The 17,748-nt window shown below is 37.7% G+C and overlaps 1 protein-coding gene across 3 annotated transcripts in view; it reads left to right on the top strand.

Moving 5' to 3' along the window:
- Positions 1-16,029, top strand: part of Pus7 (pseudouridine synthase 7) — a 102,613-nt gene extending 86,584 nt beyond the window's left edge. For all 3 annotated transcript variants that reach the window (XM_068356894.1, XM_068356892.1, XM_068356895.1), the window contains 2 exons: positions 8,777-8,877; positions 15,449-16,029. In XM_068356894.1, the coding sequence (XP_068212995.1) occupies positions 8,777-8,877; positions 15,449-15,718 (371 nt within the window). In that variant the 3' untranslated portion in view covers positions 15,719-16,029. The remainder of the gene's footprint in view (positions 1-8,776; positions 8,878-15,448) is intronic.
- Positions 16,030-17,748: the final 1,719 nt, after the last annotated feature.

Here is a 17,748-nt window from a genome sequence, read left to right as displayed (position 1 = left end):
AGGTGCAGACATTGGTAGTGATCTCCAGCTCTTTATTGCCACACTGAAATTAAAACTGAAAGCACCTAGGTTTGGTACAACCAAGCTTCTAGAAGATGAGCACAGAGAAACATATGCAGTTGAATGTAGGAATTGATTTTCAGTCTTAGAGACTTAATGAGACGAAGAGCAGACAATTGATAATGTGAAATTAAGAGCATATATTAGTCAGTTGGTTGTGAAGTTTTGGTACATGCAGTCACAAGGAGAAAACCATGGATATCAAATGATACTTGGGATACTATAAAAATGAGACAAAGACAGAAATTGGTTGTTGAAAGTTTCTGAGGAAGTAATGAAAATTACAAGGTAGAGCATGCTAAGTATTCCAGTATTGATAGCGAGATCAAAAGAAAAGCCAGAAATGACTGGAGAGAATATTTACACAGGAAAGCAGATGAGGCTGACAAAGCTATGAATTCAGGTAGTGTCTATAGTGTAAGTATTGCTCATAAAATTATTAATATAATCTCTTCTGGGAAAAAAAGTATATACAGTACGCATCAAAAAGAGAGATGGATCTGTTATAACAACAGAAGATGAGGAAAGGCAACATTGGATGGAATACTTACAAGATTATTTTGTAGAATGTGGCATGAAGTGGCAAAATCTGATGAATGGTAGCTAGGAGTGTTGGTGAAAATGGCAAAAGAAAGATCTGACTGATTGCAATAATTACAGAGACATCACACTTACGTCAATTTTCATGAAAATATATAGTATGCTCATTTTAAAGAGACTAGAGAGAAAGATTGCTAAAAAGTTTAGAGATGAAAAAGCAGGATTTAGAAAGGTAGAAGTTGTACTGACCAAATTTTGATTTTAATTTTAAGACATGTTTTACAGCAATGTGTAGAATATAGAAATCCAACGTTGATGGCATATGTGGACTATGAAAAAGCCATTGATAGTGTGCACCGGCTAATTTTGTGGAGAGTCTTGCATTCTTATGGAGTTCCTCTTAGATATTTAAATTTGATGAAGTTTTGTTCATGAGCATAACAAGTGCAAAGTTAATGTTAATGGAGGCCTATCAAATGAATTTCCAGTGAACAGTGGAGTACTCCAAGGGAATGTGTGTTGTCACCAATGTTGTTTATCCTCCTCATTGATTTTGTAATTCATAGAACAGTTGGGGATGACAGGGAAGGATTGTACTGGATTGGTAACAGGAAATTATCTCACCTATAGTATGCTGAAGACGCTGTCAATATTGGCAGAACACCACAGGCCTTGCAAAGCTTGCTTACTAGAATGTATGAAATATCACTTGAGGTTGGGCTCAAGGTTAATAGAAGAAAAACAGAGATGATAAGGTTGGAATATACAATGGAAGATGAAATATGATTGGAAGGAGAAAGGATTAATGAGTAATGAGGTTGATTCATTTAAATGTTTAGGAACTATGATCTCTAATACAGGGCCATTAGAATGGGAGTTTAATGAAAGACTGAAAAAGGCAAATCAGACAATGGCTAGGTTAAGTGAGATTCGGCAATCAAATCACCTGAAATTACACATAAAAAGCAGGCTATATATCAGTTTACTGAGATCCATGTTACTTCATGGACATCAGCCTTGGTATGACAATAAAACAATCTCCATCAGATTCTATATATTTGAGAATAAAGCCCTCTGAAGAATATTGGGAGTTAAATGGTAGGACAGGATTAGAAATGGAACTATGAGAGAGATTACTCGAAGTGCCATATGTGGATGAGATCATGGTGAGGGGTAGACTGAGATGGTTTTGGGCATGCTCCTGGCACTCCCCAAGAGAGATTAGTTCACCAAATGTTTAACTAGGCTCCACAAGGCACTAGAAGAATTGGAAGACCCAGGCCTACATGGCTGAAGACTTTGAAGGAAGGAGGAGATGATGAATGGAAAAGTATTGATTTTTAAGCCCAAGATGGAGATGACTGCCGAAATCTGAGGCCCTTTGCGTCAATAGGTGTAGGAGGAGATGGTGATGATGATGAAATCTACATCACAGGTTTCTTCCGGGAGACAAGTTTTATATCTTATCAGGTTATTTGATTTTTAGATTGTCATTTTTTGGCTTAAAGATTAGTAATGTACATACATACATACATATACCAAAGGCACTTCCCCCAATTTTGGGGGGTAGCCGACATCAACAAGAAACAAAAACAAAAAAGGGGACCTCTACTCTCTACGTTCCTCCAGCCTAACCAGGGACTCAGCCGAGTTCAGCTGGTACTGCTAGGGTGCCACAGCCCAACCTCCCACATTTCCACCACAGATGAAGCTTCATACTGCTGAGTCCCCTACTGCTGCTACCTCCGCGGTCATCTAAGGCACCGGAGGAAGCAGCAGGGCCTACCGGAACTGCGTCACAATCGCTCGCCATTCATTCCTATTTCTAGCACGCTCTCTTGCCTCTCTCACATCTATCCTCCTATCACCCAGAGCTTTCTTCACACCATCCATCCACCCAAACCTTGGCCTTCCTCTTGTACTTCTCCCATCAACTCTTGCATTCATCACCTTCTTTAGCAGACAGCCATTTTCCATTCTCTCAACATGGCCAAACCACCTCAACACATTCATATCCACTCTAGCCGCTAACTCATTTCTTACACCCGTTCTCACCCTCACCACTTCGTTCCTAACCCTATCAATTCGAGATACGCCAGCCATACTCCTCAGACACTTCATCTCAAACACATTCAATTTCTGTCTCTCCATCACTTTCATTCCCCACAACTCCGATCCATACATCACAGTTGGTACAATCACTTTCTCATATAGAACTCTCTTTACATTCATGCCCAACCCTCTATTTTTTACTACTCCCTTAACTGCCCCCAACACTTTGCAACCTTCATTGACTCTCTGACGTACATCTGCTTCCACTCCACCATTTGCTGCAACAACAGACCTCAAGTACTTAAACTGATCCACCTCCTCAAGTAACTCTCCATTCAACATGACATTCAACCTTGCACCACCTTCCCTTCTCGTACATCTCATAACCTTACTCTTACCCACATTAACTCTCAACTTCCTTCTCTCACACACCCTTCCAAATTCTGTCACTAGTCGGTTAAGCTTCTCTTCTGTGTCTGCTACCAGTACAGTATCATCCGCAAACAACAACTGATTTACCTCCCATTCATGATCATTCTCGCCTACCAGTTTTAATCCTCGTCCAAGCACTCAAGCATTCACCTCTCTCACCACTCCATCAACATACAAGTTAAACAACCACGGCGACATCACACATCCCTGTCTCAGCCCCACTCTCACCGGAAACCAATCGCTCACTTCATTTCCTATTCTAACACATGCTTTACTACCTTTGTAGAAACTTTTCACTGCTTGCAACAACCTTCCACCAACTCCATATAACCTCATCACATTCCACATTGCTTCCCTATCAACTCTATCATATGCTTTCTCCAGATCCATAAACGCAACATACACCTCCTTACCTTTTGCTAAATATTTCTCGCATATCTGCCTAACTGTAAAAATCTGATTCATACAACCCCTACCTCTTCTAAAACCACCCTGTACTTCCAAGATTGCATTCTCTGTTTTATCCTTAATCCTATTAATCAGTACTCTACCATACACTTTTCCAACTACACTCAACAAACTAATACCTCTTGAATTACAACACTCATGCACATCTCCCTTACCCTTATATAGTGGTACAATACATGCACAGACCCAATCTACTGGTACCATTGACAACACAAAACACACATTAAACAATCTCACCAACCATTCAAGTACAGTCACACCACCTTCCTTCAACATCTCGGCTTTCACACCATCCATACCAGATGCTTTTCCTACTCTCGTTTCATCTAGTGCTCTCCTCACTTCCTCTATTGTAATCTCTCTCTCATTCTCATCTCCCATCACTGGCACCTCAACACCTGGAACAGCAATTATAATGTAAATTACTTAAAAATTTAGAATACAGAAATTTTGTTCGGTAGCGAGAAAGCATTTTATTCAGTATGTTTATTATTATTACTAGCCAAACTACAACCCTATTAGGATAAGCAGGATGCTATAAGCCCAAAGGCTCCAACAGGGAAAAATAGCTCAGTGAGGAAAGTAATAAGGAACTAATTAAACTATGAGAGAAGTAATGAACATTTAAGATAAAATATTTCAAGAACAGTGATAAGATTAAAATAGATCTTTCAATTTATAAACTAGAACTTAAAAAAAAAAAACAAAGAGGATGAGAAATATGATAGAATAGTGTGCCTCAGTGTACCCTCAAGCAAGAGAACTCTAACCTAAGATACTGGATGACCATTGTACAGGTGCTGTGGGACTATCCATAGGCAAACAAAGACATCAAATTTCTTGCCTTGCTAGAAGGCAAATATAAGATACGTGTAGTTTTCTAAAAGGGTACGTGCAAAGAGTAGAGAGTTATGGATCTAGAGACTGCGTACCAGCAGCAGAGCCCACTAGAGTGCGAAAAGATGTGACGTCAAGATACGATAAGTGCCCACCACTAGGGGAAGGTATTATCAATCAGATCACACACCAACAGATGAGTGTGTTTGTGGATGAATAGATAGGAACACACAAGTAAGGGAATGATCTAAGCCAGAAGAATAAGTGAGAATAGACAGGTATACATCTCTACAATGAACAAGAGTGAGACCACAAATAAGTGAGATGGCGCTCCTACGATCGCAAACAAAGATGTCGCTCTCTTAGGAGTAAGTGAGCACATACAAGCATGCTGATGCATAGTAGAGTGTTACAGGATGTGAGCAAAGTAGCACATAATCTCTGTCTTTTTTTCATTCTCAGTGAAGGATTGGGCAACACTCTCTAACGGGGAGAGAAACGGTAGATGTACCTCATACTGTATGTAACTCCTATCGATTGGTCTTAAGGGACTAATCCTCCAATAAAGGGGTAAAGAAGGGCAGTGCCATTTTTTTCTTCCGAACAGTAGTGAATGCCTGGATCCGCTGACAACACTCAGAAATGAAGATATGCCAGATGTAAAAGAATAATTCAAGTTCTTCTATTGATTGAGCAACAATGTTTCATTCCTAAGTTACGATGACATTACCGTCTCTACTACATGGTAGCGAGGGAATAAACAGAAACTGCAATGCTCTTAATAGGCACAAGTGTATATCAGCATGATACAGTACACAGAAACTGTCGGTCAGATACAGTTATAAGGAACACTGCAAAACCTTTCCTCTTCCTTGAATTTCCTCATTCATAGTGAACTGCTAACCATAAACTATAATAAAAATCAAACAATTTAAACATCCCGTTGAAGGTGCTTGGAATAAGGCTGTATTCTTCAGTGAAACCAAGTGGCTACTCAGTGTACTGGCTAGGGGCAGGGCTTTCCCACCACATTCCAGTAAATACCGCCACTTGGTTATAAATTTTAACAGGCAAAGTTCCAGCCAAGCTGAAAGCATACTAAAGGACTATTACAGGAAGAGGGTTTATATTCATGTAGGAACAACCTACTTTTACTGTACTGTAGACACATCCTTAGATATGCAGAAGAATCACAGGGAAAATGAAATTTAGCTGTTCCCATTACCTGTTCCTTCACAACTCTCTTACCATAGTAGAGGAGAAGGAAGGAATCACTAAAACACAGGATTTTTCTGTATTGGAGCTCATGCTTTCAATACTTGGTCTTTTATGAGACTGAGCACAAACACTGCTGGTAGGGACATTGGCAGAAGCCACCGTTCTTTTCCTGTCTTGGTATGCTTTGGTGACACCAAGGTGTGAGATCTTCCAACTCGCTGATACTATTCCTTATTCTAGATCTTCCCAAACTCCTTATGCTACAACAATTGATAGCATCTTGGTTCCTGGGCTTTTTGCAGACACCTCAATCGATCAAACCAGAAGAGTCCACGCTGATGGCATGGACCCAGATGGAATAAGTACACGCTGTCCCAACATCTTTGTCCTCCGTCATGTAATCTACTTTCATGGCCTGCCTCCAAGCTACATCGAGGTTTGATTGCTTTTGGATCACAGCCATGCACTGGAAAACGATCCAGGATTTGTCAAATTCCAAGTATGAGGAAATATGCTTACTTGATGTGATCAAATACAAAGAACAAAGCCATCTTGATACACCATTCATATGCCCCTTGAGTCATTTAAAACCCAAGGAAAAGGAATGTGATTGCCTCCCACTTTGCCAGATAAGGGAGTCAAGATATAGAATGCATTGGCATAAAAGCTGCATCCTGGTTCACACAAAATCAGGATGGTAATGGTGGAAGAAGGCACTAACAGTTGGGAGTAGGTGGGTCTTTTCATAGTATCATTATTGAATTTTTAGGTAATAGATTGCAAAGGTATGATTGTGGTGAATGATCACCATAGTAAGTATAGGAGTGTTATATCTAGTAATCCTCCTGGAAATATTCTTCACCCATTTTTTTTCATACTATACATGCATGTGGTTTGCCTAGAAAACAAGCTCGTTGCATAAGCAGATGATGCTACTCTCTCTGCATCGATCCCATCTTATGAAAATATATCTGGGGTTGCTGAATCCCTTAATAGAAATCCAGCCAAAATTACTGCATGGTGCAAATTATCGGGTATTAAGTTGAAACCTAAAAATAATGAGGTTAATAAATGACTAAAAAGCCACTAAAGCACAAATGGAAATAGCACCAGATTACTGATAATAGAGAATACTTCCAGTAAACTAAAATATGAACCTGGTTAGTTTAGGTCCTGTTTAGTTGTGTAACATTTTCCCTGCTATCATGTATCACAGTTGGTGGTTTTGTGCAATGCTCACAACATCATTAATACCTATAGATTATCCTTACCAGGAACCCATGATGTGGATCAACACAAATGGCTGTATCTGTGATTCAGAATTAGAGCCACATCTTAAACAGTGCTGAGCCATAGTTAGCAACTATAACTGGAATGTGCAAGTAGTCTTTGCTGATTGTTTCAGTTTTGACCCTTTATAAAATTGTAGGGGCTTAGGAGCCAATGGCAGAAGTCTGTTGCCTAATAGTTTGCCTTTTGTAAGCTAACTTTGTATCCAGAACTTTTGGCTTAACTAAGTAGAAGTGTTTTCTTTGTTCCTCATTATTTCTTCCTAGTTTATGATTAATTTAGGAGAAGGAAAACTCCAAAATCAAACCAAACAAGACCTCAACGGCGGAGCTTCCCAGCGCCGGCGGAAGAGGGCAATGCCTGTCGGGCAGGCAACAAGGCGGGCCTTGACATAACAAGAACCCGGCAGCCTGATGCAACCAACATCGGAGAAGCCGCCTGTCTTATATGTCTTGAGCGCGGTGAAAACGATGTGGGCCAAGTGTGTGTGCGTGGCCGTTGCAAAGCCACGACCACCCAAAACAATATACCCAGCTACTGGCATTCTGTCGTTTCCTCCACCCTTCTTCATCTTTTCATAGATAGGAGGCTGATGGCTAGCGACGGAACCCAATACTCGGACACGAGTGGGCGCCGACGACGATGATTAATTAGGTTTTTGCCATACTGGTATCCAAACTCAATCATACTCAATAAGGATTTTATGCCTGCATAATGATGTCATGAAAGTAGCCAAAGGGGAAATTGCTCTGACCAGATGAAAAAAGTAATACCTATCAGTGAGTAAAATATATTTAATAAATAAGATATTTTTTGGAGTAATGCATCTGCTAACAAAAAATTCAAACCTATTTAGCTTTTGATTATGGTATTAAAAAAAAAAAGAAGAAAAGAACATGTCATGTTGAAATAATTGTATCTTGTCTGAATAAGTATCAATCCCTGTATGCAGGGATTGATGGTCAACCCTGATTGTTGAACACATTTTGTGACTGTCCAAACTTCAGCTAATAGTAAATGTCAATTAAAAAAAAAAATAATTAAGGAAATGTTTGAAAAATGCAATCTATCAAATAAAACTATAGTTTTAATAGGCAATCCATATGGGCCAGTGCTATAAGAGTCAAAGTCTTTACTTAGCATTTTGTTAAACTATTTAATGACGATGATTTTAGTTTTACTGTTTTCCCATCAGTTGTGAAATACTTTTGATTTTTGTGCAGTATTTACTCCATTGATTTTTTGCTCTTTAAATTCTTTTAAATCCTGCATTTCATTGTTTTAAATATCAAGAATGGATTCCAGTGCTTAAAGCTCTTGTATGAAGCTAATAATGGTATCTATTGGTCTCATAAGCCACCCAATAAGGTATAAATCTGAGAATTATCAATATGCAGTCATGTTATCTCAGTACAGTAGTTATACCATAGAAGGGGCTCTTGGGTTCCAGAGATGGGGTGGTTCTCTCATGATAGGACTTTGCATTCTATCCAGTTTACCTAGTAGGATTATTTTGTATCATTTTATTTTATTTGTGCATTATTCTATTTTATCTAGCTATGGATTGCTATTTATCAACCATCAAATATTCAATTCTGGCAAAATATTATTGATGGATTTGTTATAATAAAATTGTTTTTCTTTTACATAAAAGTTCAAATAAACTTATGATGAGGATAATTTCCAGCCACTGATGGGTCTTCAGGATGTGTGTGAACAATTGTTCTTTTTGTATGTGGGAAACAAAAGATAGTGTATGTGTGGAGACATTAGTCACATTATTATTGATATGGATGTATGAAAATATCTCATTTATTATTTAAAAGATATTTTAAAACCCATAGTTTTTTACTTGTATTTTTTATTAAATATTTTACAGAAGGAAAAAATAAGGCAGTTCTTATTGATTTGAGTCTTCCTGCTTCATCGTATGCTACAATGGCTTTGCGAGAACTTCTAAAAATGGATACTTCTTCAGCGGTAAGTAGCATTTGATTAAAAATGGGGCATAATTAGAATTTGTCAAGAGTATAATTTTTTTCTCAGAAAAGTAGTCTTTTTGTACTAGAAAATTGGGTGATTACAGACATAGGATAAAAATAATCTTAACCCTTTTACCCCCGGGGTATTTGGAAATTTCCAACCCTTAACCCCCAGGGGGTTATTTTTTTCCCCGCACATTTTGCAGTATATTTTTTTTAAATTGCTCTAACAGCCTTAATTTTTGTCATAGAGAAGTCAGCTTGGTGTCATTCTCTTGGAAAATGCCTGAATTTTCTCAAAAAATTATCAAAAAATATAAAAAACTAATTTTTATAGCATTTTTTTGCAAGGAAGTACCGGTACGTCCATGGGGGTAAAGGGATGGCTTTTGTGAAACGTACCAGTACGTCCTTTGGGGGTAAAAGGGTTAACTGAAAGTTCAAGAAATTGGTTATATCAGTGTATTTTTCACAGCTGCCATGGCTATTGTGCCTATAACAATTAAAGAACAGACTGTTTTGCCCAATAACACGATTAGTACTGGGCAAAAGGCGTGTTCAAAATCAAGCAGAGGGGAGAAGCTGAATGAACAATATTAGATTATATGCTTAATGCTGTAAACGTTTGTATTATGATACCTCAAGAATTACACACAGATATATCAATTAAGTAATTCCACATACACATACTCACAAGCATGGTTTGGTTCAAATCGAAATGCCAATTACCTTAGTGACAGTACTTATACAGTTACTGAAGCAGCCAAATATGAATTAGTATTTTCTTAGTAATATAGCTTATGCTAAGGTACGGTACGGTATGGAATTTTGCCAATTTTTCCGTACCTGAATCGTACCGTACCGTACTTTGGCAAGATTACCGTACCGTAATGCTAGCCTTATGTGGGACTCCTTAATACAGAAGAACCCAAACATTTTCATGTTTAGACAAGTACCCTATCATGCATTAACCTTTCAGTTGCAAGCTCCAACTGTATTCTCAATTTTGAATTGAGAACGTAAGATGATTGTACTGGAATAAATTTTGGGAGCTAAGTGAAATTGAAGGGAGTGCAGAACATTTTGAAAGTGTAGATAATGCCATAGACTTCCTGAATGGAACTCTACATACAGCAGGGGTCAATTCAATTCCATAAACTACAGGGTTATTCAAATGGCAACCAGTTCCCTGCGATCTTCAGAACTAACTGCCTTGCACAGAGCCACAAGAAAATCTTTAGACTCAATTGCGTGGGCACCGTGCAGAGGAGAACTTAATAATATATATGAAATGTAGAGCACAGTTACGTTGTGCCATGAAAGAAGCTAGACGCCAGTCTTGGTGCCTTTTGTTTCCTCCATTAACAGTAGAACACTACCATCTTCTTTGTGGAAGATAGTAAAAAAGATAGCAGGCAAATTCACCCCCAAACCACTACCAGTGTTGAAGATGAATGGTCAGTATGTGACTGGAGCAACTGAGGTCAGCAATGCCCTGGCAATGATCATTTCTCAAATGTATCATGCAAGTGTGTAGCAGCTCCGGGTCACCAGTATAGGAGCAGAAATTTAAAATTTTTCAACAGGAATGGAAGAGACATACAATTCTCCTTTTACTGAAAGAGAATTTGATTCCGCACTTGCTACTTGTAATGATACAGCCCCTGAACCCGATGGAATTCCATATGCAATGATTAAACATATACCAGTTAATACCAAGTTATTTGATTTAAGCATTATTAACAGACTATGGCATGATCATAGTTATCCAAGTGTTTGGGAACTAGGTATTATTTTAGCCTTTTTAAAACCTGGTTAAGGATAAGTTTTTAGGAGCAAACTATCGACCAATTGCATTGACATCTTGTTTCTGAAAGATCATAGAGAAGATGGTCAATGCAAGACTGGTGTGGTACCTTGAAAAAAAGGGTATTTTATCTCCTATCCAGTGTGAATTTAGAAAAATGCACTCGACGACTGATGTGTTGTTACGACTTGAGTCCTCTATTTGTGAAGCTTTTGATTACAAACAGCACCATGTAACAGTCTTTTTTTTTACCTTGAAAAGGCATAGGCATTTAAGTAGGGTATACTTAAAACCATTCATAATTTGGGATTATGAAGAGAGCTACCATTGTTTGTTCAATCATTTATTTCACATAGATTTTTTTCAAGTGAGAGTGGGGGAAGCTCTATCAGAGAGGAAATGTCAGGAAGGAGTTCCCCACGGTATTGTGCTAAGTGTAACCCTATTTGCACTAGTCATTAATGGGATATCCTCAGTCATTCCTCAATGGAGAGTTCATCTACAAAGTGTTGAGAGAACATCTTGAGGAATGACTTGAGGATATCCCATTAATGACTAGTGCAAATAGGGTTACACTTAGCACAATACCCTGGGGAACTCCTTCCTGACATCTCCTCTCTGATAAGAGCTTCCCCCACTCTCACTTGAAAACTACAAGAGATTACTCGAGTACCATATGTGGATGAGATCATGATGGGTAGATGGAGATGGTTTGGGTGCTCTTTGTACTCCCCAAGAGAGATTAGTTCGCCAAAGGTTTAACTAGGCTCCACAAGGCACTAGAAGAATTGGAAGACCCAGGCCTACATGGCTTAGGACTATAAAGTGCAAAAAGGAGATATGAATGGAGAAGTATTGAATTAAAAGCTCAGGACAGAGACGACTGGTGAAATCTAACCGAGGCCCTTTGTGTCAATAGGCGTAGGAGATGATGATGATGATGTTGATAATGGCAATGATTGAGAGAAAACTACAACTCTCAATTAACAAAATTATTTAGTGGGCTGTTATGAATGGGTTTAAGTTTTCAACAAGCAGAACTACTGTTGTACATTTCTGTCGTATTCGGGGAGTACATCCAGACCCACATATATACAGTACATCAATGGTCTACGGATCACATGCGTAAGTAAAGCTAAAATTTTAGGGTTGATATACGATTGTAGGCTTACATGGGTTCCTCAGTTAAAGGTATTAAAAGCTAATTGTCTTGATGCTTTGAAGCTTTTAAAATTTTTATCCCATACATCATGAGAGCAGACTGCAAAACTATTTTAAGATTATATAAGGCTTTAGTTTTTTCAAAAGCTGATCAAAGATATTAGATTCTATACATCATGCTGGTATAAGATTGTCCACAGGAGTGTTTAGAACTTCGCCTATCCCAAGCCTCCTTGTTGACGCTGGAGAATTACCCTTAGACCTTTACCAAAAGTCTTCTATTGTTTGGTATTGGTTTAGGCTGCAAAGACTTCCTAATTCTTTAGCCTGTCAGACTGCAAGCTTTGTTAGGCATTGTAGATATTTTGAGTTACACCCAAAATCTCCACAACCTTTTGGTTTTTGGGTGAAACAATTAATAAACAGTATTGATATAGAAAGAAATAGAGTTCTTCCATTTAGCATATCACCAACCCCTCCATGGAAATTACCAGAGATATCTTTTTATAGATATTTTATTGGTATAAAAAGTAAGATGACTGAATTAGAAGGCATGTCTCTTTTTATGGAACATGGGGAAGAACATAGAGAATTGACTTTTATATATACCGGTGGCTCCAAATCTGATGCTGGGGTTGGATTTGGAATACAGTATATAGTAGTCCGTTTAACTGTAGAGGTGCACTTCCTCTAATATTTTCCATATTTACTGCTGAACTATATGGCATACTAACCGCTATTAAGAAAATAGCATTAAAAGAGGAGGGCAATTTTACCATTTATAGTTATTCAAGAAGTGTTCTTCAAGCTTTAGAAGATTTTAATTCCAGTAACCTTTTAGTTTTAAAGATTTTAGAATGGCTTTTTATTTGTGGACTGAAGGGTATAACAGTTAAATTTTTCTGGGTTCTGGCACATGTAGGTGTGTCTAGAAATGAAGAGGCTGATTTACTGCCAAAGAGAGGTGCAGCCGAGTTGTTACCAAGAAGGTATCCCATTCCTTGTAATGATTTTTTACCTACAATTAAGAATTTTATTTATGATAATTGGCAACAGCATTGTGATAGTTTAACTGAAAATAAGATGAGAGAAATTGTGAATGTTATATCCCCTTGGAGGTGTAGCGAGATGCCCTGAAAGTGGGAGACTACTCTTTGTCATCTCCGCAGTGGTTACATTCGGATGACATATGAGTGTCTGCTGGCTGACCAACACTAACCATATTGCGACGACTGTTTGATACCCTCAGCAGTTAGGCATTTGTTGACTGAATGCCCCACTTATAGCACAGAAATAAATGAATATTTGTTTGAGGCTCGAAGTGAGGATGGCAGGTTCCTTGCCAAGATTCTTGGACATAATGTGTCGTACAATGCTAGTTACATTTTTATATCTATTTCAGAAGCAGGTCTTCAGAAAGTTATTTATCTTATATAATGAAATATTAGCTTTTATAGTTTTAATTGAATATTCTTTTATTTATTATTTATAACAAATGATATTGGCGTCAATGACCTTTGATATCAGGATGCCAAAAAACTTCAAATCAATCAATCAATCCCCTAGTCTGTTTACAAGTACCACCTTTCTTCTGAAAGATTCCAAAGTGCTCAGAGTTTGGGTCTGTTTTAACTGGTTGATGTTGCTGTCTTTTGTCCTTCCAAGGGAACTTCTTTACAGACTGTAATGGCTGGGACTGAGTATGTGATGCTGGTCTCTTTACAGGTTGTCTCTGGAAATGTTGTTGATCCTTATTATAGGCCAGATCCTTATAATTTAAGGTTCTTTTTTATTTTTTTTTAGATTTACCCAAAAGCCTTTTCTCCACCATGCTGGAAGTGAAGTATTTGCTGTCAGGACACTAGCATTAGATTTATCCACTACTGCTAGAGAGTTATTGGCTCCTTTGACTGGCCAAATATTACTACATTGATTCCCTCTCTGGTTATGGCTCATTATTTCATTTCCTACTCATACACCAAGTAGTCTGGCCTATTTTTTACACATTCTCCTCTTTTCTCATACACTTGACAATAATGACATTACAAAACAACTTTTCTTCACTCTTGGGGTTAACTACTGCACTGTAATTGTTGGATTGCTACTTTCCACTTGGTAACGGTGAAAGAAAGACTTTACCTATGATAAGTAGTTCTTCTAAGGGAAGGATATTCCAAAATCAAACCATTATTCTCTAGTCATAAATAGTGTCATAGCTTCTGTACTGTGGTCTTGTACTGTCTTGTTTTAGAGTTCTCTAGGTTGAGGGTACACTCAGGCACAATATTTTATTTGTTTCCTTATTTCCTTTCCTCACTGAGTTATTTTCCCTGTTAGAGCCCTTGAGCTTATAGCATCCTGATTTTCTAACTAGGGTAGTAGCTTAGCTAGTAATAATAATATGGGGAATTGGGGGAAAAGGAGTTTACAAAGATGATTCTAAAGAAAAACTCCTCTACTTCTACATTCTCCAGATCACCATGTCTTACTTCAAATTTTGTTTTAGCAAAGTTCTGTAAAGCCTCACTAATAGGTTTACATAACAGATTTTGAAGCGAAGCGAAAAATCTTTTTTTGGGTGAGATGGCCATGTCGTCTGATGGAAGGTTCCTATTGGTAGCTTTCTAAGGGATATTTGGCTACAGTGATATTCCCAGAGAATTGACCTTTAGGTCTCCAGAATTCTAACTTCTGGCGCGAATATCCTTGAAATTTTTCTTAAGGATATCGCATGATATCAGGGGACGTATATCTTGATATGACACATAGCAATCTTCACCCCGAATAGTGTTTTCGTTTCGAGGGGGAAGAGTGGCGAAAAACAGAAGGGGAGCCGTTATCAAGGTTACCCTTCCTCCCGTACTATTACGAGTATCCAAGATGGTGCTCATTCCTATTTCAGTAGCGATTGCGCACTGTGGTTTTCCCTGTTATCTAACGTTTTTGATCGTTTTTGAGAGGATTTAATATGCAATCTCCAGCTGCTTCTGCCTATGGAAAGTTGAGTATTTAGTCTTTACAGTGTAAAATTTTTAGCTCCTGCCAGCTTCACAGTGAAATTAGCTTAATTTAATGTGTTTTGGAGCTTTGCCAGTCACTGGAGGCGCCATGGGCACTGTCGTTCGATATGCATGTGTTATTTAGTTAGCAGAACGACATTCCTGGTGTTAATCACCAACAAATCAAGAAGATTACTTTAAAAGAACTAAAGCATAAATTCTGGAGTATGGTGCTTATCATTTAACCCAATAAAGACTCAGAATTTGAAGACAAATGCAATATGGTTTGGCCAAGCCATTGGTTTAGTGCCATTAACCACTAGGTTCCCATTACTTTTCCTAGGTATACTGGAAGAAAAAAGAATGGGAGGTTTTCTAGTTTTAGAAGCAATATGAACATGAGGTGAGTACTGTATATAAATAAATTTTATTATTAAAATTCTGCTCTTTTTTGGGGAATTCAAACTTTGCACAATGTCTGTCTGTTAGTAAGTGTACTTCTATGCAGTTGTTTAGCATTTTATTCTCAAGAATTCAGTAAAATAATTAAATTACTTTTTTTTCCAGTGTCTGACCCTCTGTAAATTATTTTCATGCTTTAGTTTCAGGCAACATTAAACACAGCATGTCAATCATCTGACTCAAAAGGAGAATCAAGGAAAGGGTTTGATGAAGGAAGATATTTTGGACAAGATAATAGTAGCGAGAGAAAGGAAGATAGAAATAAACATCACAACAAGCCAAAATTTCATCATGGTCAGAACAAGCATAGATTTGGTGGGCAAGGTAGAGGAGAGAAAAGGCCATGGAGGGGATCCCATGGTAAAGATAGAAAGAGGGGAAAGTTTTCAGGTAAAAGTTTTAACTCTTGAAGTCTTAGAGTAGTATGTTATTAAAGGCTGTGTATTACAGTCTTGTTTTTACAATTTATTTTTTATAGTTTGGCACAGTTGCTAATCATATTTTAGAATATACGTTGAAATGTTCGCCATTTTAAAATTACTGCAGTTGTAGCCTCATGAACTTTGCAAAATTGAAAAACACCTACACTAAAATCTTAAGATCTATAATATTGATAAAATTTTAATGAAATATTCTTTTTACTTATTAACATATAAAAAGTGTGAAATCTTTTGGACATTAGCTTTACAACTGCAACTTCTAGAATAAATTGTGAGTCTCACTTCTGTTTGACATGAGTCCTAAAGCTATCTTAGCCATCTTGTTAAATGTGGTTTAAGGTAGAAGTTATTTTATAGGTTTTTATTGTTTTAATATTGAATTATCGCCATTGGCTACGATGCACTGTTATAAGGTAAGATATTGTAATAACAATGCCAATTATCTAAGTATTTGTTAACTACTGTATTCATTGCCTAAGTGACTTAACTCACCTCATTCATGTAATTAATGCTGATTAAGTCATTCATATATCTTTAAAGCTTTAGATATGTAAGTTGTTGGGTAGCTGTACAGTCAAGCCTCTAGCTACGAAAGAATCGGCTTACAAAATTTTCACTTCACAAAAGGAGATGCGAAGTATTTTACGACTCGGATCATGACAAATGTTTCGGACAACGAAAGGCAGTACGGAGCTGGAGCCCTACCGTATTCAAGATAGATTTAGAATTCGCGCACCGCCAGCCCGTAAACTCGCTACCGTCCTCCTGCGTTTCCATTGGTTATCTCCCTACTCGGATGCTAGTTACAACCATGAGATCCTGCTCTCCTACTGGTCGTCACTTACTGTACTGTATCCCATCGTGCATCTACGCATTGGTGTTCCTATGTCTTCTCGTTCTGGCAACAGTATCGTATGCATTGACTTAGTGTTTGTGATTTGGTTTCGTAACAACTTTACAGTACGTACTTTTATCGTGTGTGATACTTACGATACATCATTAGCCATGGGTCACAAGAAAGTCGCTGATGTCAAGGGAAAGAAGAGGATGATGTTTTCCATGGAGATGAAGATGGAAATAATCAAGAAATACGAGGCTGGCATGCGGTAAAGTGTGCTCAAGAAAATTTTAAGAAGCAGGCAGAAACAAACTTCTTTGGACGAACATTTTAGTTAGAGGCCTTTGGTAGAAGCAGACCAAGCGTCAGCTAAGAAACAAAAGTGGCAGTGATGAAGAAAATACGTAGTGTAATTAAATTTAGAAAATAGAAAATGTAAAGTAAACAAAAAATAGAAAAAGGAAAATAAGAAGAAATTTCAAGTTTATCGTAAAGTTAAGTGTTAATATTTCCTGCCATTTATGGATGCATTTCCTAAGATTAATTGTTGATGTTTTCTGTCATTCATAAATCTGTTTTGTAAAGTTAAGTGTTTACGTTTCCCGCCACTTGTACGTAAACGTTTTCCACCGTTTTCATCTTAATCTACCGCCCCACACTTCGCTCTCGGACATCACCTCACTCTAAAGGTAAGGTTCCACATTTTTGTTATTTATTTTTACTGTTTACTCTAATTAAAAACTTCTTTTCCAGAATATTATTATTAAATGATCAAAATACAGTACTTTCCATATATTTAGCACTATTTAGTGGCGAATATCCTGTTTATAATCATTTAATGTGGTGTTTTTCTAGGGTCTAGAACGAATTAGGCTATTTACATGTAAAAGGCGTCTCGCTACATGAAAAAATCACTTCACGAAAGCCCTTACGGAACCAATTAATTTTGTGTTGCGAGGCATCACTGTACCAGGTACCCTAAATTTTCTTAGAGCTCTTTGATTTAGTCTTTCATATACTGTATCCTTAAAACTTTTTTTGGGCTCAAGCCATGTCGTCCTGATGGAAGGTTCCTTCAGTAGCTTCCTAAGGGTATATATGACTACAGTAGAAATTCCCAGAGAATTAAACTAAAGGTTTCACAGAATTCTAACTTCTGGCG

Source organism: Palaemon carinicauda, chromosome 33 (genome assembly GCF_036898095.1).
Source record: "Palaemon carinicauda isolate YSFRI2023 chromosome 33, ASM3689809v2, whole genome shotgun sequence".
In the NCBI taxonomy this organism is placed as follows: domain Eukaryota; kingdom Metazoa; phylum Arthropoda; class Malacostraca; order Decapoda; family Palaemonidae; genus Palaemon; species Palaemon carinicauda.
The sequence above is the reverse complement of the archived record's forward strand: the minus strand, read 5'-3'. Positions and strand labels throughout refer to the sequence as shown.